General features: G+C 43.0%; 1 protein-coding gene across 5 annotated transcripts in view; it reads right to left on the reverse strand.

Moving 5' to 3' along the window:
• The window catches only part of cdk14 (cyclin dependent kinase 14), a 233,986-nt gene that overhangs the window by 121,106 nt on the left and 100,434 nt on the right, over window positions 1-12,446 (reverse strand). For all 5 annotated transcript variants that reach the window (XM_026184457.2, XM_026184458.2, XM_026184459.2 and 2 more), the window contains one exon: window positions 4,867-4,990. In XM_026184457.2, the coding sequence (XP_026040242.1) occupies window positions 4,867-4,990 (124 nt within the window). The remainder of the gene's footprint in view (window positions 1-4,866; window positions 4,991-12,446) is intronic.

A 12,446-nucleotide genomic window follows, 5' to 3' on the forward strand; every position in this document is an offset into this window, starting at 1 on the left:
CATAAGTACTTGGAAATGTAGGAACAGCACCTTAATTTTTAAATCACAAAATGTTTGTTTTTTTAAAAGGCCAGCAAAGCATGGCTTTTTAATTATTCTATTCTTTCTAATTCTCTGTTTAACTGGGATATTCTATCAAGATTAACTAACTAATCCACTTCCACTGAAGTTGCATTTCTAAATTAACCAGCAGGGAAAGTGTTTGTAGAACTGGCACGTCCACTCAGTTTATAGGTTTATAGGAGTAACTGCTTATAGGTACAGAATATGTGTGTATGTTCACATTGGAAAGCAGATTATGGTCTTTACAGCTTCACAAACAACACAAATCACCCCCTCACACTGCTTCATTGGCCTCAATTAGCTGTGTCCCTGATATGAAACATGTGGACTCCTCAAAGCCTCATTTATGAGGTGGTTGTTTGTGTAGCTCATTAAAAAGTGAGTAAACCCACAGCGGAGCAGAGGGGAGCATCTGGATCAGCCTGACAACCGGCAGCAGGGATGTGAAGCTCTGGCCACTGTAGCTGATGAGAAATCATATTTCCTGGTTCTGCTCAGCACACTAAAGCATCCTGCACAACATACGGCCAGTGCATCTACAATACTGCACTGTACTGTATTTTCTGATAACGGTGCGACTGAAATGCCACAAATTGAATAAATCCTTATTACACAGAAAAGGCATTTTTGAATTCAACCCCTGAGCTCTAAGTCATCACTGATGATGATGCCAACCCTGCACGGTCAGAGTTCACGGACACGTGAAAGAGCCAGGTTTGCCCTTCTTTAAATCCAGGTTGGGTTTAGTCTCTATGATGGCTTATACCTGCGAGAGTTAATACTGTCCACAGTTTTATATTTGTAGTTTTAAATGATCACAAACGTGATCAGAACCAAACAACAAAAGTTCTATGTTCGTGTAACGGCAAGTGTACGTGGTTTTTGTGAGTTTTTGAGACCTCTACATCATCACTGTGGGTTTTTCCCATTGAAAAAGTGAAATGCATTGCAAATACATTTTAAGCAATACATCCAGACCCACTGATGGATCATTCTAACACTGCTGAGGGACAAATCAGAAAGAAAGAACAAAATCAGGGAGTAAGATCTCAGAGTTTGATTTATTCTGACGTTAACCCACATCTTAATACAATTTCTCATTACAGCCTGGATCCTATCACCACTCTGTCTCATCTCTACTGAGTGCTCTGCCACCTCTTATTGTGTCTCTCAGCGCCTCCTTTGTTGACACTCTGTGGCCCAGTCTGTCTCGTTTACCCCAACCGGCTCCGCAGGCCTCAGCTGTCGACCGTTAGTATTCCTGCTGCCAAGGCAGGGGACCACAGGGAGCCCTGGCGGCCACACAAAGTCTCTCACACACACACACACACACACACACACACACACACACACACACACACACACACACACACACACACACACACACACACACACACACACACTTAGACTTGAACAGCCTTCACCTTCCTCATCTGGCATCCCTCAGGCTTCGGCTGATTCTGTGTTTTGTGCATGTTTGTTGATGAGCTCGAGCTGCAGCGACAGACTAATAGGCCAGGGATTTTCATTCTTGCTCATTTGGTATTTTGTCCATTATTTTCCCCTTCTCATTTCCTTCACAGTAATGTTTTAGCTCTAATACATGGGCTGAATTATTGATGAAGCTGCCACCCTCCCCCTCCCCCCATCCGTCTGGGCAGAGGGACAGAAGAAAGGGAGGGAGGAAGGGATGGATGAGTGGAGGAGACAAGGTTAGAAGGAGTTGGAGGATGGGTGGGTGGATGGGGGAAACTGGACCAGAGACTGATGGATGGATGGATGGATGGATGGATGGATGGATGGATGGTGTACAGAAGGACTGGACTGTCAATCTGTCTGCCCCCCAGGATGCCCAGCAGACCATGTAGGCAATGTTTACTGAACATGGATCCAAGCCATATGGTGCCACTTCAAGAACACACACAAATTGAGACACACACACACACACACACTTACACACACACACACTCACACACACACGCACACACACACGCGCGCGCGATTTTGGGCTAAGATAAATGTAGCAGTCATACTTGTTATACCCAACATGATCTGTGTGGCTCCCCGTCTTGCACAGTTTGGCTAACATACATAAGTAACAGCAACAAAAACAGGTTACAGAGATGGACACTGAGCACTGCAAATGCAAAGAATGTTCTTACTTGAAATAAATGAGTGTATTTAACTTGATCTATAGTGGATTTTGAAGCTTCTGTCACAGCACTGTGTCTGTGACCCAGTGTTTCGTGTGTGCTTAGTCATATTGTTTGATTATAGGTTTTGGTTCTGCTTGTGTTATATTTTGAGTCCTAGGATTTTGGTCTCTTTGCCTTTCTCATGTTCCCTCTGTCTTCCCAGTCAGTCGCGTCTCTGTCTCAGGGTCCAGTCTTGTCTTTGCGATTGTCTCGTGTTTCCTGTTTTACTTTGAAAGTCTTGTCCTATGTCAGTGTATCTAGTTTTGCTCTCTCTTGTCTCCGTATGTCTTATTAGTCCCAGCAGTGTTTCCCATTCCCTCATTAGTCCCTTGTATAGTTAAGTCCTGTGTTTTACTTTGCCCTTTGTCGTGTCGTGCCACTCCCATGTGCTGTGTGCTTCCTCCCTGTTCCTCGTCATCCTTGCTTCTAGCTTCCCAGTATAGTTTCCTACTGTCTTTGTTCCTCGTCCTTAGTTTCTAGTTTTCTGATTTTGGATTTTGTTTTTGCTACAGCTGCCTGTCGAGTTCATCCTTTCATGCCTGCAACCTGACAGCTTCACTGTCTGCACTCTCCTCCTGCACACTGTGTAGTTGTGCACACTTCATTTAATAAGTTGTTCCTGATGTTTTTAATCTCTTAACTTCAGGCAGGTCACCAGTGACCTGGGTAAGGTTAGGTTTGGGTCTGTTTTAGCCACATGCTAAATATACAGATTTAAATTACTGGAAGATGATGATGACTTGGAAAGGCTCCTCCAGTTACTGTGTAATTAAATCTGATACGCAGTTTAATATGTTATACCATAAAGCACACATTTCATATGCAGGAGCCTGGCTGTTTGCAGTTGATGACGCTCACTCAACAAATCCCAGAGCAACGCCACCCTGCAGCCCTCCACGCACACGTCACACATCCTCCTCTCTGTCGTGCACTCATGCACACAGTTGTCAACAAAGTTGCAGTTGCATGGTAACGATTACACTGTGGACTGTGTGTTTGACTGCTGCAGTGGAGATTGTGGTTTCCATGTTTACTGTTAGGTTAGGCTGAACGTAGCAGTCATCGTTTTGCATTTGAGCTGATGATGCTCTTTAGTCACACTTGCCAAACTCCACCATTACCCAAGGTTTATCCTGGGAACGAGGTGGGAGAGCAGCCAGGACAGCTCATGTGACATCTGCCTATATATTGCACAATGCAGTTGGACAAATCCACAAAGAGCTGCAAATCTCAGAGCTGATCAGAGCTCGTCCACACAGAAAACAAATGCAGAGGAGCACGCAGCACAAATTAATTTGGCAATTATTTATAACGAGATCATTTTCCCCAGCGGCAGCGCTCCCACGAGGTCTTAGGGTCCACTCACCTGCCAAATCCCACTTTGACTCCTGGTTGTGATCATGACTTCAGTTGTGACATGTTTAGACTTTTTGAGGATATGTGAGGCTTTCTCCTGTGTTTGTGCGGAGTCGAGTGTCAGCTTTAATAGGCCACAGAGTCCGAGACTTGTTAATAAATCTCAGTGTTTAAATGCTGAGCGGCATCCACAATCACGCCTCGCCAGCTTCAAACAGAGTGAACTGGGTCCTGTTGTTGTTGTTGATGTGTGTAGCCTGTAACCGAAAAGCTGCAGCCGCGTGTTTAAGTCGACAGCTGCAATAAAGAACTCAGGTTGGGTCTCTCATGCCCCAATCCTGGGTTTCGGCACCACTGTAAACGATGCACGACAGACCCGACCACATGTTCGCACTTTCCAGTACACTTCTTTATTGCGGCCGTCGACTTACACACACGGCTGCAGCTTTGCAGCAGATGCAGCAGATGCAGCAGATGCTCTTATCATTAACGTAACTGCTGTGAATTTTATGTTCTGCTGTAAAAGTGATTCTGATGTTAAACATTAGTTCTGATGACGTTTTGCCAGGTAACTTGAGGCCCACCTGTCAGAACTCGCCACACACTTTGAGAACCGCTGTTCTAATGCACGATACTGGAGTCGTAAACTGCCGGGGAAGCTAAAAATCTAACCATTGTCTCCTCAGGACTTTTAAGGAAAAGGCAGCAGGATGCTGAAATATTGGGAAGCTGCTGGGAGAACAAAATGCATGGATGATTATACAGGATGCTAACGTCAAAGAATGCTAAAATGTGGGTGTGACACAGTGGAAGGAGCTCAGCAGAAGCACCTGCCTGTTCACCGTGATCATGTGACACCAAATTCAAATTATAACTACAATTTAACTCATGTAGGAAGAAAAATGCAACATCAGCTCCACTCACAGCAAGTTTCCTTTTGTACATCAGCTTTGACGAGCAGCCTCTATGTTTAGCTCGGGAGAGCACAGCAGCAGCAGTGAATCTCCAACCTGAATTTATTTATTTTATTCTGGTGTGTTTAACAGTTAATGTTAAGACACATAATTTAAAGAGCTCCTTTAAAGCAGACTGAAGATAATGAAGAACAACTCAAACAGGCAGTGTGCATATAACACGAGTAATGACTGCAGATAAATGCTGGACTAACTGTTTCACCACCACACGAGAATCTGCCTCATCTCGAAGTTTCACATGTACTCTTATCTCTGACAAAAAAACTGAATTTGCTCACCAAAGTCGGCGAGTTTCAGCTCTCCAGTGTCGCTAATGAGGAGGTTTTGGGGTTTCAGGTCACGGTGAAGAATGTACCTCTGGTGGATGTAGGACAGACCTCTCAGCAACTGGAACAGGAAGAGCTGGAAAACAACCAAAAAACAGGTGAACAGAGGGAAGTGACTCTGACATAACTCTTTAAAAACGTTACACTGGACCAAGACGGGCTCTTTTTCTCCATCATGCTTTAACGATTATCCTGATATTTGTCTCTGCCTAAATCTCCATCTTTCTGCTGTAGCAATGACACTGAGCAGGCGTGGAGTGCACAGAGGTGTGGAAAAACCTATTCATCACTGAGGTGCTGGGACTCCCCTCCAGTGCAAGTGAAAACAGGCATGAAGCTTACATGTCATCTAAAAAACAGTAAAGGCACACACAGACACCCCAAAGATCAATGTGGAGCCATCAGTCAAGAACACAGTCGTGCTTCCTTCCACTTGAATTACTGAGGACTGCTGCATTGACTGCTCAGAGCGAGCATATTGAAGTGTTTACACCTTTAATACGACCTTTCCAACACATGAATTGTAGCTTGTATGTTTGATCAATCTGGCTTGATTTTGCTGGTAGTCTATTCGCTATTATGGGAGTTCTTCAGAGAAAGGAGAAGAAGCGACAGAAGGAAAGTGTGGAGGAGTGTGAGATGTGCATGAAATCGCAGCAAACATGCAGAACTGGTTGGAGCTGCTGCCTCCTTTTTTATTTCCTGTAAAGGGTGGGCCAGAGGACTGCTGACAGCACAGAATAAGAGGGCACTATTACACGAAAATCAGTCTGCATTCACCCACAAGGGACATCATTCAGCATCCTTGCTTTGATTTCTTCGTTTTTTGCATATTTGTCAAACTTCAATGTTCCAGATCATCAACACATTTTAATATTAGACAAAGATAACAGTTTAAGGTGATGTTTCATTTATTAAAGCATAAAAAACCCTATCCAACCCTCCACCCTTTGTTCAATCATGAATTTATTGTGATTAGAAGAAAGAAAGAAAGTGTACTTTATTGATCCCCGTGGGGAAATCCCTCTCTGCAATTTTAACTCAGTGAAGCAGTGGGCAGTCATTGGGCGCCCAGGGAGCAGTGTGTAGGGACGGTACCTTGCTCAGGGGTACCTCAGGGTAGCTGTTCAGAGGAATCAAACCCCCAACCTTCCGATCATGGGGCCACCACTCTACCTACTGAGCTATCCCTGCCCTGGATAAAACCCCATTTATTTGAAAGCTGAGTGTAACTTCACTAGCCACACCCAGGCCTGTTGAATCAATAAATCCCTTAAATATAACCTGTGTGACAAAGTAGGGTAAACTAAAATGTGTCGAAATGCAACATATCATGCCAGATGATGAACAATGTCACTGGTTACGAAGGTTGCAAAAGCATTTCCGAAGCTTTGGGACTCCACTAGAACCCTGGAACAGCGGTGAACCTTCTCACGGGTGACCGGCCTACCAACATTACGCCAAGGAGCATCGACGGCTCATCCAGGAGGTCACAAAAGAACTCGGAACAACATCTGAGTTTTTGACCTTAACTGCAGACGTGACTCACCTCAGTTAAGGTCCAAGTTCATGATTCAGCAGTAAGAGATTGGGCACAAATGACATTTATGGAAGAGTGGGGTGGCTGTAGCTCAGGAGGTAGAGCAGGTCAGCTGCTGATTGGTGGTTCGATCCCCGGTTCCCCAAGTTTGCATACCAAATATCCTTGGGTAAGATACTAACCCCGACTTGCTCTCCGATGCATCCATCGGAGTATGAATGCACAATGAATGAATAACAGTTCGAAAACCTAAATGAATTAAAAGAATTCTGCATAGAAGAGTGGACTAAAATTCCCCCACAGTGATGAGACAGACTCATTGCCAATTATCACAAATGCTTGACTGCAGTTCTTGCTGCCAAGGCCATCACAAGGAGAAGAAAAGCAACCAATACCATGAGATTTCTGCATAAACTTAGGCTCGTTTGTTTATCATTTTTTATACATTTAACAAGGACAATTTTTCTCAAGAAGAAAAAATGATCTGTGCAAATAATGCAGCATGAAGCCAGTTTGTTGAAGCCATTCTGGGCCCCAGGAAACACTGATCAGAAGGAGAAAACCATCCAGCAGAGATCTGAGTCATCGCAGGCGTTAGCACTAACCCTATGCCTGGCTAGTGGCACCTGCAACATTTTGCAGAAAGCCCCCAAAAATCGAGAATTTCTTTGGGAAAAATGTGAATAATTTTTCACATGTGTGTCAGTAAGGATGACAATTTTTCATAGACTTGGAAGTCAAATATTCTGATTGTGATGGTGACATGTACCTCAAAGGATTAGCCATGCTCAAGGAATTCATTTATACACACAGCTCACATAACACAATCAAAGTGCAAAGTAGAACCTGATTAGAACCGAGGTTCTACAAATTAAAAACAATATTTGCGCTTCTTTGAAACCACTCATGAAAATGCATGAATGCGCTTTTGCTGACACATTTAAATGCATGTATTTAGAGACACACAGCACCTCAGACTGACAACAGCCCTCATAAATCCCTGTTGCACACACAAAACTATTTTAGGTTTAAATATATACTTACTGCATAAAGTGTATCTGCTGCTGTCAACTAAAAAAAAGCTAATAAGCAAAATCCTAAAAGGACCCAGAATCAAAGCTCTACTGAGCTTGTTTTGTTTTCGCCGCTGAGATGCTCAGATCACCGCCCCCCTCCCCCTCTGCAGACGTGTCAATCAAGACATAATGAGGTGTGCGCGACGCAGCTCTTCATTTTCTTCCAATTTCAGCATTCCTCTGTCATTTCTCCCCTCTCACTGATACCGTAGTCTTGGCCAATTAAGCTGATTGAAGCACCGTGCAGTCCAATCAGGGACGGGGCCCTGTCTGGCATCTGGAGTCACCGGGTCAACAGTTTACTATTCCTGGACTCGGTGGGTGAGAGATGAACCGCAGTGCAGAAAATTAGCATGGGAAATGTGTTTACTCATGTATATCAAACGCACTTGTGAAAAGCCCTCTCTCTGTTAGGAGCACAACTGCACGGTAACAGAAAAGAAAGAGAAATCTCTCTTTTATTCTCACATCAATTCACACATCAAACACTCCTAAAAGGAGACTTTTTTTCTCCTCTCTTTTCTTGCTTGGCTTTGAATGGAAATACCTCGACTCCATTTGCATTCTAATATCTAAGGGAGAGTGAAGTGCTGAGGGCCGTTATAGGAGGTTGCTCTGACAGTTCTGACAGTAATAATAACAATAATACTCAAGACAGAACAGTTTTCCTGTTAAACTACGTAGATCCTCCTAATAAGTGACCACATGCAGAGAAGGATTTTAGTCACCTTTACGTGTGGTCAGCACGGTGAACGTTTGGCTCGCTGATAGATGGCCCGTCAAGTTTACCTGAGTATAGTGCACACATCCATCTAGGTGAATGATTTGAGAGGAAGCGAGCAGCTGAGGGTGTGAGAGCACGGACACGGCAAAGCGACAAAGGCAAACAAAACGACACACAATAAGAAATGTAGAACCAAATTAGTAAGAGTGTGCCGATTAACGTCACGCCCATCGCTTAGAGTATTGGTCCTGCTTTCTCTCTAACATTGATCTGCCTCTGAAACCATTTACAGCTCCTGCTTTCTTGACTTTGTGCAGCACTCCATCATGAGTGAGGGTCGCGAGCTTGTACAATATGTATACATCAGAGTTAAGGTCTGATATAGATGATAGATACTCGGTTTTCAGTACTATGAGCACTGTATTAACTAACTAATACTAATACACCTGCTAATACTACTCTTAGGACTAACCTGTGAGAGTTCTTATAGTTAAGTACTTGGACGATGATGTCATTTCTGTAATTTTGGCTCTGTGCAGCACTGCAGTGAATTTGAAACCAAACAATGACTTTCCATTCTGTTAATATTGCACCAACTGTTTTGGAATTACAGCGCCTATTTTAAGGGGCCTGAAAAAAATTGGACAACTTTTCAGAATCATAATAAAATGATTCTGATGCTTTAGTACACGCACACAGAAAACATCGAAAACAATGACGCTGTCTGTAAAAATCACTCCCATTACTCTCCAGCTTCACCCTGTCGCAGCAAAGCAACATCATTTTAAACTCAGGGACTGGAAATTTCCCACTGCGGTGCATTCTGGATCTTGGCCTTTCTCCCAAAGCTGGTAAGTGTAGAGCACTGTACTTTTGGCTTTTTATATTTTTACATTTTTTGGATGCTGTGTCCTATGATCTGTACTCTACCAGTACAACTTAACGGCCACTTTGACATTCAAAAAGTCTGGCTGTGTATCCAAGAAACATTCCCTCGATAAGACGGTGTTACCTGTGTGCTTCTACGGCAGAACGAGCTGACGATACAGATCAGAAAAGAGCATTCTGAACATTTTGTCCATTCACATGTGAAACAAAGACCTCTGAAGTCTGTGTAAGGGCTGGAAGAAGCAGTGACCTAATGGACTCGTCTGATAAAATAGGGCACTTTCAGAGAGTCCAGCTGTTTTCTTGCATGAATAACCAAAATGTAAACGTTGCCTTGGCGATAATGTTTTAGTTCATCAGTGTCATTTTTTTCTCTGAAAAGAAAAAAGCCCTGCAGGTGTATGAGACACTCTGCTTAATCATGATGCATTATTAGTCCCGAACTGCAGGAGAAATATGCCGTGTGATCATAGTTAAATCAGCCATTAACATAATCCATCACCTGAGGAGTGACCCTACTGCCTGAACAACAATCCATCATCAGCACACCAATAAACACTCTGCTTTTTTTCTAATGATGAAACACTCACTGCCATCACACCCAAGGCAAGCACAACTCTCTATCAAGATAAGAAATATGAAAGAATGTAAGAATTGAATTGCTTCTGTGTTATCTATCAGCTGAATGGAGTGGAGTCTGCCTGCTTTGTCTAATATTCATTGTGCAGCAAAGCACGAGGCAATATATCAAAGTGACAGCAGTACACTGGGGTTCATCGTTAGCTTCACAGATTCACTGGGAAAAACAAAGTAAAGCAGCTCAGGACACAACACCGCTTTAATACGCTGTTAATATGGAGCAGGCGATGCTAACGAGCATCAAGACTGAAGACTGACTGATTGGGGACAAAACATTACACGTGTAACCCCCACGAGTGGTGACAGGAAGAACAACACACACGTACTGAAAATGTTTCCATCACTGCGACAACTGAATGAGACTATCACATCACAGTCACAATCATGGAAAAGATGAACAAATTCACTCCCTTTTTTCAATTAGATTGACTGAGGTGAGTGTATAACTTAATAACTGCAAACTCATCTTCTGGAAGTTATGCACATCTCTGTTAAATATAAGAATTAAGCAATATGAGGTATTGGGTTGGTGACTAACGCATTAAGCACTAAAAACAGAGACAGTTAAAAAAGCAACAAATACAGGATCCAAAAGTTCAAGATCCTGAACCACAAATTGGATTGTTTGTCATTCCTTTAAAATTGTCTGCCTATGACAGTTATTAAAAAAACAGACTCTTTGATTAAAGTTGGGGATACGATTGTAGTCTGCGACAAAAACGAGACAAGTGCTCAAATCAGCATCACCATTATTACAAAGCCAGTATGCAGGTGATTGGTTATTAGGTTAGATTAGTGCTTGGCAAGCTGTCAGCGTCTGCACCTAAAGAAATGCAAACAAAGAGCAAGTGCAAAAACAGAAAGTTCCACATATGGGTAAATCCCCAACTTTACAGCATGAGTTTATGTTTAGGTTCAAGTTAAAGGTGAAGATTTGTTTTTAATTCCCCAAATAGCATTACATTACATGTGCACTGGTACCCAAACTAGCTAGCCACCACTGGGATTAGCCGATGACTCCCTCCCTCTCCCCTAATTGATTGTGGTTTGCTAACATGCCAGTCTCGAGGCTTCAACAGTACAGTCAACAAATCAGTGAATGATATTCATTCTAAATAGCAAACATAAATGAGTAAATAAACTGTGAGTATAGGCTGAGTACTTGGGCCAGTGAAATTTTCATAAACAATCTCATTTTTACTCCCGTACCAGTGAAACAAAGTTGGTGACTGGTGCAACACTACAACAGTGCACCACAATTTTACTTGCTTATCATCGACATAAAGTTTTCAGTCTGGTAACAATGATGCACGACTTGGACAACGCTATTTAATTACAGCCACAGAACAAGGGAGAGTTAAAAGAAGCGAACACTTTCTACCAGTGTGAAACTCCTTCTTATCTCAAATTTACATCCATCCAACCATTAAGCATGCCTTAGCACCATCTGCTGCTAACGACATCAAACTTCTGCCTCGTCAGTCCGATAACAAAACAAACAAACAGGTCTCTATTTTTATTTTTCTGCTGTTTGGGTATTTTTGAACAACCTACTGACAAAACGAGACACAGAAAACATCAGGAACCTTGGTGTGTTTTGGCTCAGAGAAATGTTCAAAGACACAAGCTCAGACCATAGATCACACACTCCAAAGTGACTCAGAACACTAACCTTTAGATTCACTGCCAAAGCCCCAAAGCATTGTTTTGCTGAAATGAGTAAAAGTGATGAAATCAGTGAGGGAGAGATAAAATGAAGGAGTGTTAAATGGAGTGAAAGGATGCTACCATCTGCCAGCAGGCAAAGAAAGAGCCCTTATCTTTTCCACTAAGCATCAGTACATGGTTGTCTTTAATGGGCTGATTCAGGCGGTAGCATCAACCTGCTCTGTAGTCCCGGCCACAAAGGACCATAAAGTCCCAGTAATGAGTCGTGCTTGGTTGTGTTTTAATTCGCCGTTTTGTACTACAGGGGCCTGTGTGTAAATATATGTGTAGTTACGTCCTACTACAAAGACCTCAGAAAGCCACAGACACAGCATCTTTCTTGCCACTTGAAGGGTTTTTTTTCGGAAGTGCTTGAATTTGTTCATTCCTTGTCGAGCATCTCTGCTGAAACCACAAAATCTGCATCAGTCAAAGGCAGAGGATGCAACCACCACAGCTGATTGACAATTTCATCCAGCCACATGAGTTGCCATGTTTCAGATAACATTTCTATATCTTAATGACAAACGGTAGAGCAGGCACGCCTTAAAACGAAGCAGCTCGTGATTGGTCCCTGTTACAGCAGACGAAGGCTGGGAACTTCTACACATACACGTGCTTAGTAGAAGGGGTGGAGTACACGGTTTCCATAAAATATTCAGTAGGTAACACTATTGTACTGAATTCTAATGGAGCTACACCAAAGTAAAGCACTGATGCTACTTTAAACTGGATCCTATCTGAAAATGTTCATTTGCCATAATCTGCAATATCAAGTGTGGCTCAAACTGTGTCGAGATCTCAGTTTCCCAGCTCTCCTATCACCCCAACTGGTCCCAGCAGATGGACTGCGTGGGTTCCTGGTCCTGTCTGAGGTATGTTCCTGTGAAAGCTGAGTTTTTTCTCCCCACTGTCACCAAGTGTTTACTCACAGTGGGAACTGTTGGGTTTGTCTTTG

The sequence above is a fragment of the Astatotilapia calliptera genome, chromosome 11 (assembly GCF_964374335.1).
Source record: "Astatotilapia calliptera chromosome 11, fAstCal68.1, whole genome shotgun sequence".
Taxonomy (NCBI): domain Eukaryota; kingdom Metazoa; phylum Chordata; class Actinopteri; order Cichliformes; family Cichlidae; genus Astatotilapia; species Astatotilapia calliptera.